Source organism: Hypanus sabinus, chromosome 22, assembly GCF_030144855.1.
Source record: "Hypanus sabinus isolate sHypSab1 chromosome 22, sHypSab1.hap1, whole genome shotgun sequence".
NCBI classification, from domain to species: Eukaryota; Metazoa; Chordata; class Chondrichthyes; order Myliobatiformes; family Dasyatidae; genus Hypanus; species Hypanus sabinus.
Genome location: NC_082727.1, coordinates 34,795,388 through 34,823,368, shown reverse-complemented (window position 1 = coordinate 34,823,368; position 27,981 = coordinate 34,795,388). Strand labels below are relative to the sequence as shown.

Below are 27,981 nucleotides of genomic sequence, written 5' to 3'. Positions count from 1 at the left end.
GTGGTGAGGAGAAAGTGTAGGGGCAGGTGTAGCACTTGTTCCGTTTACAAGGATAAGGGCCAGGAGGGAGATCTGCGGGGAGGACCGAATGGTCAAGGGAGTCATGTAGGGAGCAATCCATATGGAAAGCAGAAGGTGGGAGGGAGGGGAAGATGTGCCTGGTGGTTTGATCCCGCTGGAGATGGCGGAAGTCATGGAGAATTACATGCTGTATGTGGAGGCTAGTGGGGTGGCAAACAAGGACAAGAGAAGCCCTATCCCTGCTGGCATGGAGGGAGGATAGGTGAGGCAGATGCCGGCAAAATGGAAGAGATGTGTTTGAGGGCAGAGTTGATGGTGGAGAAAGGGAATCCCCTTTCTTTGAAGAAGGAGGACATCTCCTTAGTTCTGGCATGAGAGTATTTGTGAGGGAGATGGAAGAATTGAGAGAAGGGATAGTATTTTTAAAAGTAACAGGGTGGGAAGAGGTATAATCCAGGTAGCTGTGTGAATCATTTGGTTTATAATAGACATCAATAAACACCTCTGGTGCTCCTCTCCCTTTTCTTTCCTCCATGGCCTTCTGTCCTCTCCAATCAGACTCCCCCCTCTTCAACCCTGTATCTCTTCCACTAATCAACTTCCCAGCTCTTTACTTCACCCCCCTTCCCAGTTTCAATTATCACCTTGTCATTTCTTCCTCCACTCCCCCCACTTTCTTACTCTGACTCCTCATCTTTTTTTTTCCAGTCCTGATGAAGGATCTTGGCCCAAAACATCGACTGTTTACTCTTTCCCACAGATGCAACCTGGCCTGCCAAGTTCCTCCAGCATTTTGTGTGTGTTGCTTTGGTTTCCAGCATCTGCAGATTTTCACTTGTTTAAATACAATATTAAATTCAAATGTTTTAATTTTATAGAAATTAACGTATATTCTGTGGCCACATTATTAGTCACAGGAGTGAAATCCAGTGTGGTATTCTGCTGCTATAGCCCACCTAGGTCAAGGTTTGATGCGTTGAGCATTGAAAGATGTTCTTTTGCCCACAGTTGTAGTGTGTGGTTATCTGAGTTACTGTTGCCTTCCTGTCAGCTTCAACCAGTCTGGCCATTTCCCTGCGACACAAATTTTTGCCCACAAAACTGGTGCTCATTGGACATTTTTTTTTGTTTCTCACAACATTCTAAACTCTAGAGACTGTTGGGTGTGAAAATACCAAGAGATCAGCAGGTTCAAAGATACTCAAACCACACAGTCTGGCACCAACAATCACTCCACCGTCAAAGTTGCTTAGATCACATTTTTTTTCCCATCCTGACGTTTGGTCTAAACAACATCTGACCCTCTTGACCATGTCTGCATGCTTTGGCATTGATTTGCTGCCACATGATTGGCTGATTAGATATTTCCATCAACGAGCAGCTGTACGGGTGTACCTAATAAAGTGGGCATTGAGGGTAAATTTGGGACATGTACATGAGATTGAATGGCAAAATGAAATGAAGAATTTTAACAACCACATAACTTTGAAATAATATGGAAGAATTAAGAGCCTCAAATAAGACCATTTCTCAGAGCCAAGAAAGAATAAAAATTACTTGTTTTAATGGAGTAATGATGGAATGTTGCACATTTAAAGCAGAGTTGTACCACATTCAACATGTTCATATTTTTTGCATGAACTTGTCAATTCAACAACTTCAAAAGACTGTTATCTGCAGTGATTTCAGCCGCAGTGATGTAGGATATAACTGAATGACTCAGGAAATTTCGATCATTGTTACTTCCATACGAGGTGGGGGCAAACTCCTAAATTGCCATTGGCTCCACATTTTGGGAGGCCAATATTGTCTCCTTTAATTTTGGAGCATTCCATAAGAGAAGATAAAAGTATCTTCTTTGAATCAGAATCAAAATCAGGTTTATTATCACTGACATGCAGCATGTCATGAAATTTGGTGTTTTGTGGCAGCAGTACAAGGTATAAAAATTACTACAAGTTACAAAACAAAATAGAGGAATCGCCAGGTAGTCTTCATAAATCTGTCACGTCTTATGATCTCCATGTGCCTGCTTCCATTGACTTTGCAGAAGATACAGCTTCCTGGCTTGCTAAGCATGCTTGAGGAAATCTAGCATTATCATTTTAGACTAGATAAGGTGGATGTGGAGAGGATGTTTCCTTTGGTGGGGTCTACCCAGAACTAGATAATGCAGTGTCAAAGTTAAGGGGTGACCTTTTATAATAGAGGTAAGGAGGAGTTTTTTTGCCAGAGAGTAGTGAATCAGTGGAATGCTCTGCCACAGACTGTGGTGGAGGCCAGGTATGTAGGCATATTAAAAGCAGAAGTTGGTAGTTTCCTGATGGGTCAGGGCATCAAAGGATATGGCGATCAGCCATGATGGAATGGCAGAGAAGACTCGATGGGCTGATCGGCCTAATTCTGCTCCTATATCATAGTCTTATGGTCTAAATCACTGAAATTCAGAAGGAAACCAATGTAAAGTACAGTACAATAATCACATAAATCTCAGAATATGGGAAACATCTTTCTGTCTGCATATGAAGAGAGCAGACACACGAGCCCAGTCCTTCCATAAAGGACCTGGTGACCCAGGTCCGAACGCACCGATCCAGCTGCTGACCGTTCATCTCTGTTGGGAGCCTTCGCTGACCCCTCCACATTCACTTCGACACTTCAATCTTCCTCACCACTCAAATATGGAGTCATTCAAGGCCCCGCACCTCATCTCTGGCCTTTTCCATGAGTCATTTTGTGTTCTTGGACCTTGGTGGCCCCCTGATCTGCGTGTGATGGTCCTTCCCCCCCCCCCAATAATATTTATCAACATGTATTATTAGATGTGAGAGGATTGCAGGAATTTATCTGATCTGCAGAAAGGACAACAGTACCTCTACTTTCTTAGAGGTGGGCAAAGATTTGGCATGGCATCAAAGACTTTGGCATACTTCTAGAGGTGTGTGGTGGAGAGTATATTGACTGGTTGCATCATGGCCTGGTATGGAAACACCAAGGTCCTTGTACAGAAAAGTCAACAGAAAGTCATGGAAACAGCCCAGAGCACCATGGGTAAAGCCCTCCCCACCATTGAACAAATCTAGAAGAAGCATCCATCATCAGGGACCCCCACCATCGAGGTCTAGCTCTCTTCACACTGTTGCCATCAAAAAGAAGGTACAACAGCCTCAGGTCTCACACCACCAGGTTCAGGAATAGTTACTCCCCCTCAACCATCAGGCTCTTGAACCAGTGGGGATAACTTCACTCATGGAACTGTTCCCACAACATATGGACTCACTTTGAAGGACTCTTCATCTTATGATATTCATTGTTTGCTTGCTTACTTGCTTGTTTGTTTATCTATCTATCTATCTGTCTATTTATTTATTTCCTCTTTTTTTGTTTTTTCACAGTTTGTTTTTTTTTGTACATTGGTCGTTGTCCATCCTGCTATGCATGTTCTTTCACTGATTCTATTGTGTTTTTTTGTATTTACTGAATTGCCCGCAAGAAAATGAATCTCAGGGTTGTATATGGTAACATTTAGAGTATCTACTTTGATGATACATTTCTTTGAAACTTGATTGATTCTGGTAGCTCAAACTACTTTCCTTCCTCAGCAGGTCAGGCAGCATCTGTAGAGAGGAATAAACATTTAACATTTTGATCTGAATCCAAGGATCTCTCTATAGATGACACCTGACCTGCTGGCTTCCTGCAGCATTCTGTGTGGGTTTTTCCAGATTTACAACATCTACAGAATCTCTTGTGCTTATATTTTTCTTCCTACTTCTACACTGTTCCCCAAACTGCAGCTGGTCTTCAAAGTTTCTTTAATATATGAGGGTAAAGTGCAAGCCACACCATTAGTCTGTAGATTGAGTAGAATTCTGCCACTATTGACTCAAATCTAAGTTTTTCCCCAGTAGCATTTTCATTAAAGTTTTCTAAAAGCTTTCTAGGATTATTGCAATGTGTGCAGGAACCAAAGCATTCCTTCACTTCAATGATTTTGAGATAAAGACCAGTATTTACAGGTATTAACATGATTGGTTTCTACAAGGAGGGAGAGATGAACTGGTTTTTCAGTAACTCATTTTGGAAACCTTAAGGTAAGGTTATGCCAGGCTAATCCTTATCCGACAAACACACTGACCGAAAGTTCACCAACCCTGACGTAACCCTTATCCAGCTGAAGTTCATTTCACCCTGGACTGGGCACATAAAAGAGATTAAGCTCTAGGAAAGTATGGAAAATGTAATTGAGGGATTGAACTGAGAGCCACTATTGTCGCAAATGTGTCAAAAGTCCTACTTTTATGACAACATGAAATTTAAAGGGAATATTTATTTAAGCCTAAAAGGATGAACCAGTTATATCATAGAGTTATAATTATAGACAAACAGCACAGAAACAGACAAAATCAGCCCACCATGTCCATGCGGGCTATTTTGCTCATCTACCTGCGTTTACCTGTGTTAAGATCATATCATTTTATACCTCAAGTATTTGTCTAAATACTCCTTAAATGTAGACATTGTATTTGATTCCACCATCTTCTCTGTCTGCTCCTTCCAAGAACCGAGCACTCTGATACCCCTCACATCTTTAAAAATCCTTCCAGTCACCTTAAATCTATACTCTTTGACCTTGATACTGTTCTGTATTTCACCATTATGATTGCTTGGGAAATTAAACTTCATATTAAAGTGGGAAAAAATGTCCCCCGAAGCACATCTTGACATGGAAATTTCCTTCAGAAATTCCCAAGTTTCTCTGTGGCAACATTAACCCATAATTGAATCACTGTAACCAAGATAAATTGTAAAGTCCGACATTAAATCAAGAACTGATCTTGAAAAGCGCCAGAGAAACCAACTACTGTACATACACCTTGTTAGGATCTGAGATCCGAACGGAGCACTGTAAATAGGAAAAATTTCAATACATTTTACTACTTTTCACCAGACAGGAGACGTGTCCGCTTTCACCACACTGACCTAACCTACCGTGACCAGCTGAGCCGCCCTCTAAAAACAATCCATATTAGTGTGGTTCTTCTGAAAAAGTACGTCTTCACCCAACTGTCAGGAGACAGCGGGCATCATCCAATCCGTATTCGGCATTCATGGAAGGAAATGCCAAAAAAAACCCAACATCGCCAGGGAATAGGTCTGATTTCATACTGAACTGTGAAAGGTTTGCTTTCATGAATGAGCCACTGTTCATAATGTACAATCAATGTTTGTTACCCTCAGCACAGGCATACAAGTGACACCCTAGACGGCTCAGACAAGAACATACTGTACTTAGGACCTACTGAAAAGCACAGCTTTGTATCACTCACTCCAGCAGTAAGTAATGAACACCTACATGATCTTCGTAAGTCATCCCTCTATTCAGATATTGGGCTGTAGCAAAAACTACAACAGGCTTTTAAAACCGTTTGCAACGAGAACTAATTCACTGTATTGAATATTTATGCCGTTCGGTACTACTGGGCTCTTCTTAGATATATATTTACATTTGCGTTATTCAATGGCTACGATATTCGTAAATCCAGATTAATGCAATTCAGCTGTGCGTCGTCCCGTTCTTCTGCGGCATAATGTACACATTGCATACATTGTGGTCGCATATTAACGGTTCTGCTGTGCTCACACTTACCCTTTCAAAGTTGCTGTAGAGCCAGGACTTCTCCTGCCTGGGGAGTGGGGTGCCACCATCCCTGTCATGCCTGGCCATCATGTACAATGGTGCCGGGCTAAAGGAATCCACTCACATCATCTTGAACTGTGTTCGTTCCTCCACACAATTAAAAGTTCTACCTGGATGACAACAGACTCTGTAATGTCTGAGCTCCGGCTTGCTCCTCCGCCCACCAAACCCGTGGCTTACCATGCTCGGTTTCCAAATCTCTGACATATTCAGATGCGTCCGCGGAATCAGAAGCGCCTTAAACGGGATCCGACTTTCTCTGGCTTCCCTGATGGAATTGGCTGGGCAGGGAGGGGAGCTACGATGGCTTTTTAAGTCACCCAGACACGTAGCAATCCCCTCTCCCTAGCCCCAGAAAAACGATCTGCATATTAATACCCCGCCACGTCATTGCCGGCTAGTGGAAGCACAGGAAACTGTGCGCTCACTTACGCGAAGAAGTGAAGAGAGGCGCCTGTTGTTTAAGGGCAATGGTCATAGCGAAGATGCAGAAAGTTTAGCGCGTATATAAGGCGCCCACCGGGGTCGAAATTAGGCAGGGTTCGGAGCAGTAGTGCAGACTTCCAGGGAGAACAGTTCCCCTTTTGTGCCAGTGTGCGTTTCAATTTCAGGTTTGCCGAGGACTGTCGCGGTTACACCGAGGTTTTGTGTTTGTCGGCGTTGCGGAAGATATGCCCCATCAACCCCCCTCTCCCACTGATTTAAATGGAGGGGCCCTGTCTTGGTACGGCAAATTCTTCCGCTCATGCTTTGGCGAAATGGACGTGAATCTTAACTTTCTCCCTCTCTCTGAACATTGTTAAATTGAAGTTAGGAAGACAAAAGTTTGCGGAAATCACCGCTTCTTTGAGACCGTGCCAATTGTTTCCCCCCTCCCTGTAAGGCAGCTTTTCCATTTCGTGCATGTCTAACCTCAGTGGTAAGTTTCACACCAACAGCTCAGGGACCCACAATGTTCCCATTCACTGCCTGACTGGCTTTCAATTCCTCCTCAGTCATGACATGACTGCGGGACCTTTCCTTTGGAAGCTCCCTTGCTGGCTTTGTGCCCTCACTTTTCATAAAAGTGCATAAGATCATAAGAGCAGAATTAGCTCTTCAGCCCAGTGAATCTGTTCCAGCATTCCAGCTTGGCTGATTTGTATCCCACTCAACTCCATTCTCCTGCTTTCTCCCTGTATCTGTTGATGTCATTACCAATCAATAACATACTGACCTTCACTTAAAATGTACTCATTAACATGGCCTTCATAGCCTGCTGTGGCAATGAATTCCACAGGCTCACCACTCTGTGACTAAAGGAATTCCTCCTCACCTCTGTTCTAAAGGGACATCCTTCTGTTCTGCAGTTGTGCCCTCTGGTCTAGACACTCCCACGATGGGAAACCTCCTCTGAATCTTCACTCAATCTAGGCCTTTCAATAATTGAAAGGAGATCCTTCCTCGTTCAACCAAACTCCAGCGAGTACAGGCCCAGGGTCATCAAATGCTCCTCAACAAGTCAACTTATTCAAGACGTTGTCTAAACAGCTAAGACCAACTCACTCCAACTTGCATTCGTTGAGAGAATGGCAGTTAGTATGCGTATTAAAATATTTTTATATTTTTTATAAAAATATTTAAATTAGAATCCATCAGAAGTTCTTTTGGAATGAAGAGTGAAGTAGTTCTCATGCAATGAAGGATTTGAGAGAGTGAAAAATGTTACCAGAGGTGTCCAAGAAGATAACTGCATAACTTTAATGTCTTCAGTTTAAAATTTTATTACTTGTCAAAACAAAGAAATAAATGAGATGGAATTGCCCTTGGGTGTAATGGAAGGAGATGCTATGGAAAGAAATATTAACCGAATAAAATAGGTTTTGCACAGCTACAGCAAAGAATTGAGAAAAGGGAGCATAGTCTTTCAAAATGTTCAGTGCTGCTACTTGGCCCAATATCATTTGGTGAAAGGCTATGCAAGATTTAGAGCAGTGAGTATTTCAGTTAAACAGTGATACATTTGTAGGCAAAGCAGTGAAGGCAAAGAACTGAAAGTTAGATTAAGGTCAGGATAACTCTTTTTAAATGGATACAAGTAGTCTATATTGTATCATGGATACTGTAGCATTAATTGTCCATCAAAGCTCTACCCTTAAAACCCTTAAGGTTCTTGGAATGAAATCAGATAGGTCCATTTTTTTGCTGAACTTTATTCTAAATTAAATTACTATTCCTCAGCCAGCCAACACAATAGGGACTTCATATGGAAGATACTGTAGGTAACTGATAAGCATATAGGAATAAAAGAAACAAGCAAAGAGAAGGTCATTTGCCCATGTAAAATCTGTTCCACTATTCATTGAGATTATGACTCAGTGTCATCTACCTGCACCATCCTCCCCTTATTGTTCGATTCCCTTTATATTTGTCAATGAACACAATGACTGAGTGATGTCATCCAGGGCGGAGATACTCTGCATCTCAGGTCTACTGGCCTACCACTTATTCTCAAATGGTTCCCCGTCTCTATTCAAGTTCAAGTTTATTGTCATTCAACCATATGCATATGCACAGATAAAGAAAACAGCATTCCTCAGGAACCCAGCTGCAAAACACATTCTGCTGTTATTATTATCAGCAGAGTAATAATAACAGATAAAAAAATATTCTGTAGATCTACAAGTTGACATATACAAGATACAGTTAAATATACAACTGTATTACCGCTGATAGCACTGTCATAAATATTGCGTACTGGGTGGTAACAGGGTATTCAGAAGTCACAGTACCTGGGGAAAGAAGCTGTACCCAGCCTACAGTCCTTGTTCTGAAACTGATGTACCTTCTGCCTGACAGTAGGATTGTGGGACGGATGGGAAGGGTCATTGAGAATGCTGAGGGCTCTGTGAATGGGCCACTTCTGATGGTGGTCCTGGAGGGCCCTTTGAGAATTTTCAGTGAATTCTCCCCTCATTCTTTTAAATCTAAAAGAAAACTGTCCCAGTCCACTTAAGCTCATATGGCAAATCTACCATCCCTGGAACCAGTTGATTAAGTCTTTCTCGCACCCCACCTGTGAAAAGAACATTCTTCCTTTGGTGAGATCAATATTGCTGGTGTTCCTAACAAGCAGTCTCCTGAAGAAACTCATGGGTCAAGCAGTGAGTCCTGATCCAGGGGTTTGACCCCAATCATCAGCAATTTCTTCCCTCCCACAGCTATGGTTCAAGCCACTGAGTCCCTCCAGAAGGTTGTCTGTTGTCCAGACTCCAGCATCTGCACTCTCTTGTTGCTCTCTTGCTGGCTGGCTGTCATGTACAGGAGGAAAAGGAAGCTGCCAGGGAGATATGGAAGCCGAATGTGAATCTGATGCATGTATACATATGTCACCATTAACAGAGCTGGGTCAATCATTCCATTTTCTCACACATTTGCATTATATCTGCAGGAGCTGTGTTTCGGGGCAGTATCTGAGATCCAACCAATATTACTACTTGATCAATGATCTCTCTTCCATAAGACCTCAAGATCTCTCTTCACACCAACAATGATAAGGGTCCTTCTTTAGCTGTATACTGTTCATTTACATTTGGTCTCCCGAAGTGCTACACTACACACTTGACCGGATTAAACTCCATCAACCATTTCTTTACTGCCTTCTGCGGCTGATCTATATCCTGCTGTACTTTTTGGCAACCCTCCACACTATCCACACACAATGTCACCAATCTTTGTATCATCTACAAACCTATTAACTCACCTATCCACATTTTCATTCATGTCATTTATATATCAGAAGCAGCAGAAGTCCCAGTATGGATATCTGAGGATCAGGAAAAACACAAATCTCCACCTAGAATAAGTACTATCAACTACTACCCTCTGTTGTCTATGGCCAAGCAAATTCTGAATCCAAACAGCCAAGTCTCTGCCAATCTCATACATCTTAATCTTGTGGATAAGCCTACAATGTGCTAACTTATCCTTATCCACCAACTTTAAAATTATCATGGACTTTAAAAGTTTCATGGACCTCCTCTTACTTACTGCTTTAGGCTCCCACTATTTTTACATCTGCTGCTCCAGTCCTCCACTCAACTCCCCATTATGGCCGGGGAACCATTGAATCTTCGGCTGTTGCTACCCTATCCTCTGGAGCCCAGACTCAAACGTTCTCTCCCAATCTCACCTTATATTGTATATCTTTGGGCTTCTGTCTCAGCTGAAGTTAAGAAGTGTGTAACGGGCTGTAAGGTTTCACTGCTAATGTAAAGGTTTTTTTGTAATGTTCGCCGCTGAGGTAACAGTTTCTCTGAAGCAGCAATGTTTGGGTTATGGCTGGAGACAGCAGGACTGTGGGTGCATGTTAGCCAATCAGGATTTTGTTGCCTTGTCTTGTGATTCTGAAAGCAGTTGCTTTTGCAGGCTTTTGCGAGAGGGAGGGAGAGAGAAGATGCAAATGGAGAGATTTGGTAGACCGCTGGACGGGGTGGACTCGGAGCAAGGGTCTGAAGGGCAGCGACGATCGGAGGAAGTCATTGGGGACCAATTGGCCTATGTGTTAGCTCCAAGTTTAATAAGATTTGGGCCTTTTTTCTTTTGTTTTGTTTCCCTACTAACCATATAGTCAAAGTAAGGGTTATAAAGCTTAATTGTTTAATCACATATTGTGTGCTGTTCGTTATTTCAGGGTATTGATGTAACAGGGGACACATTGCGCAGCATCCACCCAAACAAGATTTCTTAAGTTTGGCCGGGCAGCGGTTATATTAAGCCGCCAGGTGAAGTGAGAGTTACAAGTGAAAATATTTTGCTGAATATTTCCAACTCCAGACCTGCATTACAGACACAGGAGACTGCAGACACCCGAATCTGGAGTGAAACCAACTGTAGACTAGGTGATTGTTTCCTGTCGGCAGATGCAATCCTGACCTCCTGGTCGCACACCAGTTTATCTCTCTCTCCTATTCCCACACTGATCTGCCAGTCCCCAGCCTTCTCCACTGCCAAGCACAAACTCAAAAGGACAGCACCTCATAATACACTAGGGCAGTCGGGGTACCACCCAGTGGTATGAATAGAGAACTTCATAGCTTTGGTAACCCATACCCCCGTGTTCCCTTCTCTATTCATCTTCTTTCTTCTTCCACCACTTAGTTCCATTAACCCTGCCGTCCAGTCCATCTGTCAAACAGCCGTCACCACACTCTCTGGTTTTCCTGTTCCCTCTCCCTATTGGTTCCATCAGCCCTCATTCATCCATCATCACTTTGACCCCAGACTCCAGCACCTGCAGCCTCTTGTTTCCACATATCACCTTCCAGCCTTCTTCAATACCTTCCCCCTCTCTTTCCCTTCACCTGGATCCATCAGTCAAGCCTCTCCCTTTCTCATCTTGTTTCACCTGTCACCTGGCAGCCCACTCTCAACCCTCCCCCTTGCCTCTTTATTCTGGCTGTCTCCCCTCTGCACTCTCAGCCCTGATGCATCAAAGCTCCCTTCCCCCACAGATGCTACTCGAACTGCCGCATTCCTCCTTGCTGTTTGTTTTTTTAGCAAACCAGCTTAGTTGAGAGAGTGGCAGTGAATAGACATATTAAAAATATTTCTCTCTCTCTCTCTCTTAGTTAAATTAGATTCCATCAGCAGGTCTTTTGGTTTTGCATTCACCATATTTAATGCAATGAAAATTTTTAAACAACGTAAAAAGTCATAGACTGTGTTCAGGAGAATAGCTAAGTGACTTTAATCCTTTAAATGCAAATTTTTATTACTAGCCAAAACAAATAAATAATTAATATTCTATCCAAATGAGGATGGTTGTACCCTTGGGTGTAATGAGAGGAGATGCTACAAGAAAGGAATGCTAACTGAATAAGATGTTCAGCACAGCTCTGTGGGCTGAAGGGCCTGTATTGTGCTGTAACCTTTCTATATTTCTAAGATTTGGTTTAATGCTGAGTTGCGAGAAAGGATTGAGAAAGGGGAGCATAGCCTTTCAACACGTTCAGAACTGCTACTTGGCTCAATATCATTTGATGAGAGTGTATGCAAGATTTAGAACAGGAAATATTTCAGTTAAATTGTGACATATTTGTAGGCAAAACCATGAGATTGTATTTACTGAACAACTGAAAGTTAGATTTAGGTTAGGATAACTTCTTAAATGAATGCAAGTAGTATCTGATCAAGATGGAACTGAGCTGTGGTCTTCATTGAGATGATGGTTCAGACTTGGTTGTTTAAGTTCATAGGGATGATATTCGGGACAGGGAAGGGAATTAGGGGTGAGGTTAGAGTTTGGGGAGAGTGAGAGGCCAGATTAGAGTCTAGGGACAGGAATGTGCAAGAGCTAGAGATCAAGCCTCTGTTCCATGCTCCACACTCCAGGTTTGAGGTCTAGCAACGTAAATGAGTGATGAATAACATTCAGAGTGTAGGCCTCAAGGTCAGGATAACTCTTTATAAACAGCTACGAATAGAATGTGTTGTATACTGTAGAATTAATTATCCATCAAAGCTCTACTCTCAAAACCCTTGTTCTTGGAATGAAATCAGATAGGACTATTTTTTTGTGCCAATACAATAGGCACTTTATGTGGAAAATACTGCAGGTATCTGTTAAGAATATAAGAACAAAAGAAACAGGAGAAGGTCATTTGACCATGTAAGCCTGTTCCACTACTCATTTGGACCATGGCTTGAGCACTATCTTCCAGCAGTGTACACTTATACCCCAATTCCCTTAATATTTGTCAATTATCAAAATGACTGATTAATGTCACCCTGGGGAGAGATATCCTGTGTCTCAGCCCTAAATGACTTTCATTTAATCTCAAATGGCTCCCATGCCCTGTGATTCCTCAGGCCTGGGAATTATCCTCCCTGCATCTATCCAGACAAGCCTTTAAGCATTGTGTAAATTTCAATGTTCACCTCTCATTCCTTTAAACTGTAAAGAAAATGGTTCCAGTCCGCTTAAGCTCATATGCTGAATCAACATCACTGGAAACAGTCCAGCAAGTCTTTGCTGGAATCTCCCTATGATAAATACATTTTCCCTTGGTGAATAGACCAACATTGTTACCATACTAGAGCATCAAACAATCTCCTGAAGGAACTCACTGTGTTGAGCAGTGAGTCCTGAAATTTGACCCCAGTCATCAGCAATTCCTTTCCTCCCACAGTTCCTGCCCTACCCATTGAGTTCCTCCAGAAGATTTGTTCCTCCAATTTCCAGAATCTCAATTCTCTTGTGTCTCTCTTCTGTTCCTTTCCATGCCTCATTGCAACCTTGCTGTTTCTTTAGTATTTGTTTTTTTTAATGAGGCTAGGTTGCCAGCTCAATGCTCAACACAGCACAGATGGAGAGCATGCAAGGATCTGGCGGGATTCGAAGTAGGGCCCACTCACCTTGAAGACTGATGTGGACGCCGCTACACCACAACTTACCATTGTTCCTCTTGGCCGTCTTCTTCTCTGCCCTCTGCCTTCTGTTGGCTTGTTGTCATCTGCAGGAGGATCAGAACGCTGCCAGGGAGATATGGAAGCTAAATGTGAATCAGGTGCAGGGATATGTCACTGTGAACAGAGGTAGGTTAATCATATATCAGTAGGAGGTGTGTCTCAGGGCAGTATCCAAGATCCAAAGCAATAATCAAAGATTCAAGATTCAAAGTTCATTTACTATCAAAATATATATAAATAATTCACTTTGAGATTTGCTCCACTCTCACTACCATTCATGGTCCTGAACAGTCCTTCTAACTGAGGCGACACTTCACCTGTGAGTCTGTTGGGGGTCACATACAGTATCTGGTGCTCCCAGTGTGGCCTCCTGTATATCAGTGAGACCCAATGTAGATTGGAAGATGAGCACCCATGCTCTGTCCGCCAGATAAAGCAGGATCTCCCAGTAACCACCCATTTTAACTCCACTTCCCAATCTCATTCCAGTATGTCTATCCATGGCCTCCTCCCCTGTTGTGATCAGGCCACACGCACATTATTTTCCGTCTGGGTAATCTCCTACCTGATGGCATGAATGTCGATTTCTCAAACTTCCCCCTCAAATAGCCCAGCTCCTCCCCCTTGCCATTCTCCATCTCCTTTTCCCTCTCTCACCTTATCTCCTTGCCTGCCCATCGTCTCTGGTGCTCCTCCCACCTTTTCGTTCTTCCATGGTTTTCAGTCCTCTCTTATCAGACTCCCCCTTCCCCAGCCCTATATCTCTTTCACCAATCAACTTCCCAGCTCTTTACTTCATCTCTTGCCCTCCCAGTTTCACCTGTCACCTTGTGTTTCTCTGTCCCCTTCCCCCTCCTTTTAAATCTACCCCTCATCTATTTTTCTCGAGTCCTGCCGAAGGGTCTTGGCCCAAAACATCAACTGTACATTTTTTCAAAGATTCTGCCTGGCCTGCTGAGTTCCTCCAGCATTTTGTGCATGTCACCTTGAGATTTGGCTACTTACAGGCAGCCACAAAACAAGAAAGCCAAAAACCCAATTAAAAATAAAGACCATAACCACTGAGCTGAAAAAAAGGAGAAAAAAACACACACACACATCATGCAAACAGTTGGAGCAAATGATACATTAGATTAAGATCTCAGATCTGCTCCCTGTTGCCAGGCAAGCTCAAGGGTGGATGACTCACCCCGACAGAGTCCTGAGAGAGGTTGCTGAAGAGATAACGGATACAATGGTTATGATCTTTCAAGAATCACTTGATTCTGGCGTGGTCCTGGAGGATTCAAAGATTGCAAATGTCACTCCACTTTTTAAGAAGGGAGGAAGGCAAAAGAAAGGAAATTATAGGCCAGTTAGCCTAACCTCAGTGGTTGGAGTCTCTTATTAAGGATGAGGCTTTGACTTGGAGATGAATGATAAAATAAGTCAAAGTCAGCATGGTTTCTGTAAAAGGAAATCTTGCCTGACAAATTTGTTAGAGTTCTTAGAGGCAGTAACAAGCAGAGCGGACAAGGGAGAGGTAGTAGATGTCATTTACTTGGATTTTCAGAAGATGTTTGATGAGGTGCCATACATGAAGCTACTTAACAAGATAAAATCCTATAGCATTATAGGAAAGATACTGGCATGGGTAGAGGAATGGCTGACAGGCAGAAGGCGGTGAGTGGGCATAAAAGGGGCCTTTTCTGGTTGGTTGCTGATGACTAGTGGAGTTCCTCGGAGGTCAGTACTGGGACCACTGCTTTTCACATTGTTTGTCAATGATTTAGGTAATGGAATTGATGGCTCTGTGACAAAGTTTGCAGATGATACAAAGACAGGTGGAGGGGTAGGAAGTGCTGAGGAAGCAATGTGAACGGAGCAGGACTTTGACAAATTGGAAGAATAGGCAAAGATGTGGCAGATTGAATATAGTGTTGGGAAATGTATGATAATGCATTTTGGTAAAAGGAACAATAATGTGGACTATTATATAAATGGGGAGAAGGTTCAAACATCAGAGAGGCAGAGGGACTTAGAAAACCTTGTGCAAGTCTCCCAGAGGGTTAATTTACACGTTGAGTCTGTGGTAAGGAAGGCAAATGCAATGTTGGCATTTATTTCAAGTGGACTAGAATATTAAAGCAAGGAGATAATGCTGAGTCTTTATAAGACAGTTGTCAGCCACACCTGGGAGTATTGTCAACAGTTTTTGGTCCCATATCTCAGAAAGGATGTGTTGTCATTGGAAAAGTCCAGAGGAGTTCCTGAGGATGTTTCTGGGAATGAAGGGTTAACATATGAGGAGCGTTCAACAGCTTTGGGAATTTAGAAGAATGTGTGGGGATCTCATTGAAACCTACCAAATGTTGAAAGGGCTAGATAGAGTGGATGTGGAGAGGATGTTTCCTATGCTAGGGGTATCCAGAACTAGAGGGCACAGTCTCAAAATTCAATAGCAACCTTTTAGAACAGAGGTAAGGAGGATTTTTTTTTTAGGAAGAAAGTAGTAAATCTGTGGAATGCTTTGCAACAGACTGCCGAGGAGGCCAAATCCGTGGATATATTAAGGTGGAAGCTGATTGTTTTCTGATTGATCAGGAAATTAAAGGTTATGGTGAGAAGGCAGGTGAGTGAGGTTGAGTGGGATCCAGGATCAGCCATGATGGAATGGCGGAGCAGACTCGATGGGCTGAATGGTCTAATTCTTCTCCAATGTCTTATGGTCTTATACCTGAGTAACCGCCACAACTGTAGGCTTGTAACGAGCTAGCTATCGTTCTGAATCTAATTTAGCTATACAATGCATGAGGAATAATAATGAGAAGGATATTTCTAATAAATAAGCATGTCTAAGGTAAATATGTTTAATTAAATACAAAGCATACAGGTTTGAAAGTAAGATTGTTGCTTGTATGAATATTGACACACCCATGTAAATTTACTGTTTGACACAAAAGCAATAATTTAACTCACACCAGTATAAATTTAAATTGAAATTGTATTGACAACATATTTTAAGCTATAACAAAGACAATAAAGATAAAGGCCCATTATTCATATCTTAATTAACCTATAGCGTGCATATAATCATTGGAGCTCATTGTTGCATAATCAATCTGGTTTGCTTCACTTTGTTTACCCACGATACTGAACAATTCTGCTTGAAAAAAAACCAATTCAAATGAAACATAAATAAATATCCATGCACCATTCAAAGTCAAAGCATTGAATGTTCTCCAAGGCTGTGTGATAACTAATTAAAAGTTATCTGTATGTTCTCCATGAGACTATTGTCTGCATGAGGATTTTCTGACAACAGCATTTGTCCTTCCAAATGGGTTATGTGAGCATTTCACCATGTCCTTTACTCATGCTTGTCATCCATCTCCATTCTCTCATATCTCTCCAGAAAATGGCTACCCCCGATCCCTCTAGAATGTTCCGGGGCATCCTATTGCCAAGCCTATCTCCATCAACTGAATTACTTGAGTGTATAATGTAATTAAAGGAATACATTGCAATTGAGAAAATCTGCAGAAAATAAAATACCCAACAGCATAACTGTATTAATGAAATAAAGCATGGTCTTAAACAAGAGCGTCACACCTGCATGCCGCAAGATCTTGGCCACATTTAGGCACGATAAGTGGTAAATAACAATAGTGTGTTATGGTCCGGTCCTGGACCCACATTCCGGGTCTTGATCCGGTTCGCAGACTCTGGACTCTGGGTCTTGTAGCTGTCCCTCCTTTCACCCTTAAACCCAAATGGGATCAACTTGGCTTAAGGAGGTGCACCTGATGCCTATCAGCTGGCAGGTGTATATAAGGGGCTCTGGGACTTAGTTGGGTTGTTGTTCTGAGTTTGCCTGACTATCCTGCTTTGATCCTGGCCTGGAGTACCCACTGTTAATCATCTAGTTCTGTAAGTCTGTTTTTGTAGTCACCCTGGACTGAGCTCCCTTCTGATCCCTTGCCTCTGTTGGGTAAGCAGGCTGGACTGCTGTTGCCTGGTGGGGGGACTCTGACCCTTCCCTACCCCTCTCTCCTGATGGGTTGTGCCCTCCAACCTGCCCAGGCCCCTGTGTTCCTGCCTGGGAGGTGGCCCTGCCTAGAAGTAATGTGGCCTGCCCAGGGGGCTATCCTCCCAGCATTCCTTGTCCCATAGACCCATCCTTTAGCCTAGCAAGGGTCCTGCCTTTGCCATGAACTCTCTGAACCCCAAGATCACTGTTGCATGCCATGGTCTCCCCATCTTGTTCTATCCTTTAGTTGTTCCTGTCCAGCCCCTAGTACTTCAGTGCCTGTGTCCTGCATTTGGGTCCAGTCTCCATGTCCCCCTGTGATATAATGCCCCAAAAGTGATCAACTTCAATGAATGGGAATCTAAACATCTTCCACAGAGATTCAAGGTTATTATAAAAATTGAATCCCTTATTATCAACAACATTAAGGTCTGCATTGGCCAAGTATTCAGCTGGACCATCTGCATTAATAATGTGGCTACTTTAATACTGAAGCTGAATATCCTGTGGTGAGTAACTTGGCTCTTGTTACAACAAATCCTCCCCACAATCTACAACAGTCAGGAGTGCAATAGAATGCTGTCTACTGGGATGGATGAGTGATGCTCCAGCAATGCTCATGGAGCTCTGTCTTCTAGGACAAAGAAGCCTGCTTGTTTGGTGCCATATTAGTTGCCCTAAATATTTATTCTCTTCCCCCACTGTGATATGTACCATCTATTAAATATAGTCAGTCTACTTCAACAACTCTTCATGACCAAAGGGTTCATTTAATATCAGAGTATGTATACAGTATATAACTTGAAATTTGTACTCTTCACAGACACCCACGGGCCAAGTAACCCCATAGAATGAATGATAGAAACATTGAAGCCCTGGAGTTCCCTTCTCCCTTTGCACAAGCAGCAACAAATGCATTAAGCCCCACCTCCCCTCCCCAAAGAAGCAACTGCAGAAGCCCCAAAGAATCCTTGATCTACAGTCCAGAAACCAGCACTTCAGTACCAAGAGTACATCCATGGTGCTGAACACCATCCTGCCTCAGAGGTATGTTGCCATTCCTTAATGGCTACTGGGTCTAAGTTCTGGGACTCTTCTTCCTAACAGCTTGAGGATGTATTTTCACCAGAGAAACTGTAATATTTCAAGAAGTATGCTCAATCAGTAGTGAACATGTAGTGAAAACAGGAGGCATCAAGCTACTTTAATGTGCCCTCAAGTCTAAATGGAGAGCATTAAAGGGGCACAGAACAAAGAACACCACAGTGCTGTATAGGCCCTTTGACTCCATGTTGTAGCGATCTTTTAATTTTCTCTAAGATCAATCCTACCCTTCCCTCCACATAGACCCCATTTTTTTTTACCATCCATCAGTTTCTTAAATGCCGCTAATACATCGGTCTTTACCATGACCCCTGGCACACACTCACCATTCTTAGGGCAAAAAAAAAACTGACATGCCCCCTATACTTTTCTCCAATCACCCTGAAATTATGCCCCCTCCTTTTAGCCTTTCCACCCTGGAAATGTCTCTAGCTATTCATTTGAACTATACATCTTTCTGTCTTGTACACCTCTATGTTAAGATGTTTCCTTATGTTTTCCTGAAAAGTTCTTATGGAGATTTTTTATTTTAACCTTAGTTTATAAAATCTGTTACACTTTATATCTCTAACTTTTATTCTTCATTCTATAATTGTTTTTCCTTTGTACTACCTTGATGTACTGATGCAATAAAATGATCAGTATGGATGGCATTTCAGTACATTTGACAATATTAAACCAGTTTAGTTTAGTGCCCAGTTAGTTATGTAATTCTGTCTCCAATTATATACTTGATGGCGTTGTATAAGTAACTTCACTGTGTGAATGTTTTTTTTCCTTTAAAGATGGTGGATTCTGGTTAATTGGGACACATTGAGACCAATACATTTTGGCCAAATTTAGTGGCTGCTCTAGTTAGCTGAAGTTTCATGGAAATAGTTAAAAAGTTGTAAATAGACCAACTACCATTTAACTGAGTATCACATTATGTATTTAAATAAATTATGGAACAAATTAAAACACTACCAGTACTTCTACAGTAATATAAAACTGTATTTGTTCCTAAATAGTTATTGAGAGGAATTCATCTAGTGTACACTGCCATGCTCTTTTGATTGACTGCGTTGACTAAGTCTAAGCTATATTGACTGATCTATTGTATATCTTACTGTACAGACTATTTATTGAAACTATAACAAGCTTAAAACGTAAATTATAAAACCAAACTTCCAAATGTAATGAAAAGAACTTTGGACTTCGCACGAGGTATTGCAATAACTGCTCCCTGGAGGTCTTTGGCACTAAATTTCTCTTTGTTTACATAAGTTCATTGTTCATGGCCATTTACAAAGGTGACTGACTGCGTCAGACATCTGCAAAAAACAAAAACATCACATTTTCAGTAAAATTTCACCAGTAATCAATAATTTTAAAGTAATTGGATTTAGAAAGGTTCAGGGACGTTGACACCCAGAACTGAAAACTGGTCACCCTTTCCACTGCTGATCCCTCAATCAGGACTGGTGTGTACTCCCCCAACTTCCTTTTCCTGAAGTCCACACTCAATTCCTTGGACTTACTGTCATTTAGTGCAACGCTGTTTTTGTGATGTCTCTCAGCCAACTGATCTGTCTCATTCCTCTCCGCCTCCTCTTCACCATCTGTGATTCTGCCTACAATAGGTGTGTCATTCACAAATTCATAGCGGCATTTGACCTGTGCCTAGCCGCACAGTTGTGGGTGTAGAAAGAGTAGAGCAGTAAGCTAAGCGTGTATCTTCAAGGTGCTGATTGATCGTCAGTGAGCAGATATGTTATTTCCGATCTGCACTGAATTGAATGGAATTGAATTGACTTTATTTCTTACAACCCTCACATACATGAGGAGTAAAAATCTTTACGTGATGGCTCTGTCTAAATGTGTAATGTGTAATTTATAGTAATTTGTAATATAGTATGTACAACAGGAGAGACAGATTGTAGCTTTCCAATAAGGAAACTGAGGATCCATTTGCAGAGGGAGATACAGAGGCCCAGTTTTTGGACATTGGTTAGTAATGAAGATATGAACGTTAAGCTGTAACCAATAAACAGCAGCCTGACGTAGGTATTACTATTGTCCTGGTAATCCAAGTCTGAATGGAGAGCCAATGAAATTGCATCTGCTGTAGACCCACTCTGGTGATAGGCCCAATGCAATGGCTCAAGTCCTTAGGCAGGAATTGATTCTAGCCGTGACCAACCTCTCAAAGCACTTCATCATAGTAGATATGAGTGCAACTGGGCAACAGTCACTGAGGCAGCTCACTCTGCTCTTCTTAGGCACTGGTATGATTGTTGCACTTTTGAAGCAGGTGGGGAAAACTGCGACTGCAGCATTGAGAGATTGGGAATGTCCTTGAATACTTCCTCCAGCTGGTTGGCGCAGATATTTTTCAGCACTCTACCAGGTTCTCCATCACAGCTTGACACCTTGCGAGGGTCCACCCTCTTGAAAGATGTTCTGACATCAGCCTCTGAGTCAGAGATCACAAGGTCACCTGGTGCTGCAGGAATTCACCCAGGTGTAGTTTTATTCTCCCTTTCAAAGCGTACATAAATGGTTTTTCGCTCATCTGGGAGCGAAGAATCACAATTAAAATCAGGTTTATTATCATCGGCATGTGATGTGAAATCACAGCCTTTCATGACAATAAGTTTTGCCTTGTAGAAAGTAATGACCTGTAAGCCCTGAAGTGAAGTGAATTGGATAAAGCACTTTGCAGAATAAGGCTCTTTATAAGGATATTGGAGGACCCCTTTGGAGAGAAGATTATGTGGACGTGAGTTGGAGAGGAGTTTATTCAGCAGCAGATGAGGTAGGTAGAGAAAGGATCATGTGGTGCGAGGGAGAGTGCTGGAGAAAGTGATTGGTTGACAAAATGGAAGAGCAATGGTTGGTGAAATTATATTGTGATAAGTGTGACACAATGTCCTGTGGGAGGACTAGTAAGAGTAGGACATGGACAATGAATGGAAGGGCCCAAAGAAGTACTGAAGAGCAGGTTGACCTTGGTCAAAAGTCTACAGATCCCGAGAGGCACATGGGTTTATAGTACAAGAGCACAAAGGGTGTGTTACAACTTTATAACAGATGGAGTACCATGAGCTCTGGGTCACCACATTACAGAAAGGATGTGATTACATTGGAGTTGGTGCGGATAAGGTTTGGGATGGAATTTCACTTGTGGGAGGAGACAGGGTAGATGTTGCTGGTTTCAATCAGAGGCAGGTTTAGTATTGTCATTTAAAGTAAAATTGGAGAGATATATGGACAGGAAAGGAATGGAGGGTTATGGGCTGAGTGCAGGTAGGTGGGACTAGGTGAGAGTAAGCGTCGGCACAGACTAGAAGGTTCTGAGATGGCCTGTTTCCGTGCTGTAATTGTTATATGGTTACAGGAGAACTGATGCAGGTTTCAATCCAAAATGTCGGCAGGTCCTTTTCTCCCTCAGATTCTGCTTGACCCACTGAGTTCCTCCAGTAGATTGTGTGTTGTTCTTCCATGATTAAGGATGACTTTACCTCCACAAAATGCTGGAGGAACTCAGCAGGTCAGGCGGCATTTATGGAAAAGTGTAAACAGTCAATGTTTCAGGCCGAGACCCTTATTCAGGATTATAAAGAAAGAGGAGAAGTCAGCATAAGAAGGAGGGAGGGGAGGAGGAAGTACAAGGTGGCAGGTGACAGGTGAAATTGTTAGAGGAGGAGGGAGTGAAGCGAAGAGCTGGAAAATCGATTGGTGAAAGAGGTGAAGGGCTGGAGAAGGATAGGAGAGGACTGAAGACCATGGAAGAAAGGGGAGGGGGAAGAATGCCAGACGGAGGCGATGGGCAGGTAAGAACATAAGGTGAGAGTGGGAAACAGGAATAGGGAATGATGAAGGGGAGGGGAGCAATTAACAGAATTTCAAGAAATTGATGTTCATGCTATCAGGTTGGAGGCCACCCAGGCGGAATACAAGGTATTGCTTCTTCAGCCTGAGTGTCACCTCATCACTGCAGTACAGGAGGCCGATATGTCAGAGTGGGAATGCAAAGTAAAATCGAAATGGGTGGCCACTGGGAAATCCTGCTTCTTCTGACAAATGGAGTATAGGTGCTCGGTGAAACGGTCTCCCAATCTACCTCAGGTCTCAGCGATGTACAGAAGGTCACACTGGGAGCACTGGAGACAGTAGATGACCCTAACAGACTCGCAGGTAGTGTGTTGCCTCACTTGGAAGGACGGTTTGGGGCTCTGAATAGTAGTAAGGGAGGAGGTGTAGAGGCAAGTGTGGCACTTGTTCCACTTGCTAGGATAAATGCCAGGAGGGAGATCAGTGGGAAAGATGTGTGGTTGATAGAGACATGATGTTCAGCGCCTTTACAATTTCCTGCCTCACAATATTTAACAGCTGGGATATACTTCATTCGAACAATTTTTTTTTCCACTTTGAACTATGCTAAACTTCCAATTCTTCCTCTCTTCCTTTGCTTGCCTCATCCAATATTTCACACGTTCTTCATAGCTATGAGCACTAGCCACCCTCTGCAAGGTAGCTGCAAAGTAGCCACTCAGAATCATACCATAACTCCTGCTGCCACTCATGGGTTACTTTGATCTCAGCAAGTACTTTTTTTCCTCTCTATTTTAATCTACCATTTTGATATTCTTCAGGGCTTTCTTCAAAACTGAACTTTTGCACTTTGGAAGGACAAACTTTCTTAGAAGTCTGTGTAGATTCAGCATGTCATCTAAAACTTTGCCAGTCTTCTGGAGACACGTAGTGGAGAGTATCCTGAATAATTGCATCTCAGCTTGGTATGGAAACACCAATGCCCAGGAATGGAAAATTCCACAAAAAGTGAAGCACCCAGCCCATTCCGTCACAGGCAAATGTGAGTACATTTACAAGGAATGATGCCACAGTAAAGCAGCATCCATCATCAAGGACACCCATCATCCAGTCCATGCTCCCTTCTCACTACATAGGAAGTACAGGAGCCTTGGGCACCATGCCACCAGGTGCAGGAACAGTTATTGTCCTACAACCATCAGGCTCCTGAACCAACGTGGATAACTTCACTCAACTCAATCAAACTACTGCAAAAGTACCAGACAGACTGGGAATATGACAGGGATGCTGCCGGGGATCTCGATTCTGATCCAGAGATTAAGGTTCAGATTCAAGCCTTGAACTGCCAGCCTTTCGGTGATTTGTGAGGAATGGATTTATGTGGGGAAATGAATGGATTTATAAACGAGTCTCTATTCGGTCCTAAAATGTTTTCACTGTGGAGTATTTTAGTTTATTTGTTGATTCTCGTTCAATATCTGTATTTGGAACTGCGTTTGCAGCTGATGTTAGTGTGGGATCATTCTGGTAAGTGAAAGGCCAAAGGGAAAAGAGCTGGGGTAGTGTTGTTAAGGAATGTATCAGAGAATGTTGTGAAATAGATAACGTGGAATCTGTTTGCATTGAAATTGTGAATAGAAGGAAATAGAAAACAGAAGTTGGAATAATCCATAGAATCCCAAAATGTGACCTCCAATAACATAAAGCACATGCGAGAAAATATCCAGGATATGTTTGAATGGCACTCAAAATATCATTGGGGATTTTAATCTACCTATTAATTAGGGGATCTAAACTGGTACGGATATCTTAAAAGATTTGCAGAGTTTGTCATCTGTTACTTAGAATAATATGTTCCAGAACCTGATTAGGAACTGCTTTTTCCCAGGTCTGAAATGGCTAACACGAGAGGGTACAGTTTTAAGGTGCTTGGAGTTAGGTACAGAGGAGATGTCCGGGGTAAATTTTTTTTATGCAGAGAGTGGTGAGTGCGTGGAATGGGCTGCTGGTGAGGGCAGTAGAGACAGATACGATAGGGTCTTTTAAGAGACTCCTGGATAGGTACATGGAGCTTAGAAAAACAGAGGGCTATGGGTAACCCTAGGTAATTCCTAAAATACGTACATGTTCGGCACAACACTGTGGGCCCAAGGGCCTGTATTAAGCTGTCGGTTTTCTATGTTTTTGTGTTTCCGTGCTGAACTGACTCCACAACTCATGTTCACAGTATTATTTATTTTCTTATTCGTTTTTTGCACGATTTGTCTTCATTTGGTCATTGGATGTTTGTCAATCTTTGATATGTATAGTTTTTCTTTCATTAATTCTATTGTATTTTTTTATTTCTGGTAAATGCCTACAAGAAAATGAATCTCTACGGTAATATGTGGTGACATACTGTATATGTATCCTGATAATAAATTTATTTTTAGATTTGAACTTTGAAGCTCTTAGTCCCTAATGTTATCCTGTACTCCATGGACATTGCTACTGAAGTAACTTTGCATTTTGGCAGTCCCATTCACTTTCTTTGTGGACAGGTCATTAACTTGAACCTCTCAAATCGTATTGGATGCCTCCCATAGCTCTGAAACTCTAGTTGTCAGCACCTGGAAATTGCTGCTTTAGGGCTCATGCTTCTTAACCTCTTCCCTAGCTCCTTCAGGACACCATCTGATTTCATACTTATGTTATTGGTATTAAAATGTTATTTATGCTCTGTCTCTTTCTAAGGTAAGTACATGTTCGGCACATCTTTGTGGGCTGAAAGGCCTGTATTGCGCTGTAGGTTTTCTATGTTTCTATATCCTTGACCCTGCCAGCAAGGAGACTACAGATTATCATTGAATCAAATTTAGACCATAAGACCAGAAGAAATAGGGGCAGAAGTAGGCCATTTGGCCCATTGAGTCTTTGCCATTTCATCATGGCTGATCCAATTTTCCTCTCAGACCCAATCTCCTGCCTTCTTCCCATATCCCTTCATGTCCTGACCAAACAAGAACCTATCAACCTTTGCCTTAAATATACATAAAGACCTGGCTGCCACAGTTGACTGTGGCAAAGAATTCCACAGATTCATCACTCTCTGGCTAAAGAAATTGTTCCTCATCTCCCTTCATTTCATCCATTGTCAACAGAATCCTATTGTCGATAAAATCCTATTTTCTTGACCTTACTCTTCCCTGCCTTTACAGCAAAGTTATCCATGTTGCTATAATTCTGGTTTTGGCTGCAATCCCCAGAGACATCTTTGTCCTCATCAATATTCAAAAAACAATATAGATTAGAGCAGTGGTCCCCAACCACCGGGCTGCAAAGCTTGTGCTACCGGGTCATGAGGAAAGGATATGATTTGGCGGTATGAAACAATATGAGTCAGCTACACTGTGGCACAGTGGTTGGGGAACCACTGGATTACAGAATGAAATCCACTCAAGGACATCCTGAACTATTGGCTTGCTTTGTTGTGTTGGTCTAGTCACCCAGTTGCTCTTTGAGCACATTTACCTGAAATGCACATCAGCCTCATGAATGGAGTACAGCAGTATCAACCATTGTCCAAAATCCAAATTCCTCCAGCCAATGTCATTCTCTGCATTTATGGTTTTACAGGATGTGGGAATTACCTTGTGTTGTAATGGAAAATAACTGGTTCTTTGAGTCTCAACAGTAGAAGCCTGGACACACACAGTTTTAATAATAAAGAATTTATTTACAAGGGGAAGTCGTGTCAACACAAGCAACTACAACACACAGGAAGCGGTGTGGGGACAGGATACGGTTACACATACAAAGAACAAGGGAAAAGCACGACAACAGCTATCTCCCTTGACCTTGGATAGCTGCAGCTCCCTTACCAGGACAAACTATAAACCTTCCCAAACATAAATCAATGCACTTACCTTCAATGAGGTGGTCTGTAAGAGAGCGAGCCAGGCACATGTCTCACCTTTTATAGCATGGGGCTCGGTGAGATAATCCAATTAAGGTGACCAATAATTTAGGGGTGCATTGATTAGTTGGGAAGGACCAAATTTTGATTGGCATGTGGTGTGTCTTCCGACCAGCCAGGTGGCAGTGCATCTGTCACGGGCTTGGTATCTCTGGATACACCTTGACATTCTCTTAAGACGGAAAAAGTACAATAAAAGTCTCCATTGATTAGATTCACTCATGTAACATACAAACAAGATTTAAGATACACTTGTTATTAATGTATTTACTGCCTTACTTGATCCAATTTGTTGACCCTAATGCTTGTTTAATCTAATTGAGCACCAGACTCCTGTACATCTTTTAAATTCACTGTTTCTTTATCTTGTGTTCATTTTCAAATAATGAGGCCTATCTCTTCTCCGTTCCCTTTAGACTCAGTGACCCTGTCTCCCATGTTAAGCTCACATGGTGTCTACTTCCCACCCTGTTTTTAACCAGACCTGTATCCGAGCGAAAAGGCCCGTTAAAAGTGACATGTGGCAGTCAAAGGAAACCCAGCATTCTGCTTTTTATTTTACCTGACAACTTCCATTTTGCAACTCTGGAGTAAGACTAGAGGCTGAGAGGTGACTTGATAGAGATATACGAGACAATAAGAGGCACAGATAGGCTGGACAGCCAAAGACTTTATCCTCAGGTGGAAATGGCTAATATGAGGATGCATAACTTTAAGGCAATGGAGGAAAGTATTGGGGGGGGAGGGGTGTCAGAAGTAAGTTTTTTTTACACAGAGTGATGGAAGAGAAGGATACATTATGGACATTTAAGAAGTTCTTGGATCGGCACTTAGCAAAATGGCGAGTTATGTAGGAGGAAAGGGTTAGATCGATCGTAAAAGGCTGGCAAAACATCTCGGGTTGAAGAGCTTGTACTGTGCTGTCGTTCCATGTTGAAAATGTACCCATATTTAGTCTCCAATGGATAACAGTTTATAGTTATATTGATCATGACAGCTAGAGGCAATGCCATTCTATTTGCATTTCCTCACTGAAGCCCAGACACAATAGCTCTCTGAACAGCCTGGACACTCTTTATTCAGAACTTCTCTCCCTCTTTCTTCCTCTTCAAGCAGCTTGCCATTCTCCATGTTCCCACTGTTCATTCCAAGTCATTCTGTGCACCAAAGGTAATACCCACCATTGTCCCCGTACACTAGAAGCGGCCAGCTTGTGGAGACGCTGTCGAAACATACATCGATCTTCAGCAGCTGCCACACTGCTTATTGTGGCCTTGGAGTGCCCCAAAGATTTGTAGAACGACAGCAGCAGCCAAAGGAAATCCATCAGTAACTAATCTGAATGGTTGTTGAGTACTTGAAACATAACAGATAAAGGTATTCTCCTTAATAGTGAAGATGCTTTCAGCTGTGGGGGTTTAAGAGATTAGCTGCAGTGCTGAGCTCTGGTTTGACAGAGTGGCAGCAAATCTTGGCAGCACAATGATATTATGATGCCATACTCTGGATACTTGAAGCAGATACCGGGTCTGAATAAGAAAGCGGCTAAATCATGAATGTATACAGACACACTGTACACCAAATTGGAATGAGTCCAACACTAGTAATGAGCAAACAATTAATGCTGTGCAGTTGAATTCTGCTGCCTCTGAGTCCCTTGTTCAGTTATGTTAAGCTGATGTTAAGAGAAGTATTAAGTAACTGAATATTTATCAGCAGACTGCATCTATCTCTCTGAAACCATTTAGTATTGGAGTAAAAATCCCACTCTCACTGTAGCAACAGAATTAAAAAGTTCTCTATTTCAGCTATAGGTCACTCTGCAGCTAAGAACAATCATTTGCTAACATTCCTCCTTGAGGTTGCAGGGGAGTGTGTGTCAATGTCAAGTGCATTATGTGCTGGACCACATGCATGCATTGAAAG

At 42.3% G+C, this 27,981-nt stretch overlaps 1 protein-coding gene and 2 long non-coding RNA genes across 8 annotated transcripts in view; 2 read left to right on the top strand and 1 right to left on the bottom strand.

The window, feature by feature from the left end:
* The window catches only part of papss2b (3'-phosphoadenosine 5'-phosphosulfate synthase 2b), a 93,354-nt gene extending 80,076 nt beyond the window's left edge, over positions 1-13,278 (bottom strand). The window contains exon 1 of one of the 5 annotated variants that reach the window (XM_059947457.1): positions 13,157-13,278. In XM_059947457.1, the coding sequence (XP_059803440.1) occupies positions 13,157-13,159 (3 nt within the window). In that variant the 5' untranslated portion in view covers positions 13,160-13,278. Of the gene's footprint in view, positions 1-5,671; positions 5,833-5,902; positions 6,082-13,156 lie in introns of those variants that run through there. The other 4 variants (XM_059947455.1, XM_059947453.1, XM_059947456.1 and 1 more) reach the window with 4 other exon arrangements.
* LOC132379499 (uncharacterized) lies at positions 5,019-10,369 on the top strand. Of its 2 annotated transcripts, XR_009507445.1 has the most exons (4): positions 5,019-5,176; positions 5,263-5,358; positions 6,334-6,446; positions 10,130-10,369. It is a non-coding gene; the product is annotated as an uncharacterized LOC132379499 (long non-coding RNA). The 2 variants fall into 2 exon arrangements; XR_009507446.1 differs by lacking the exon at positions 6,334-6,446.
* Positions 13,164-24,484, top strand: LOC132379498 (uncharacterized). The gene is made up of 4 exons (XR_009507444.1): positions 13,164-13,297; positions 18,004-18,227; positions 22,922-23,519; positions 23,653-24,484. It is a non-coding gene; the product is annotated as an uncharacterized LOC132379498 (long non-coding RNA).
* The last annotated feature ends 3,497 nt before the right edge of the window (positions 24,485-27,981 follow it).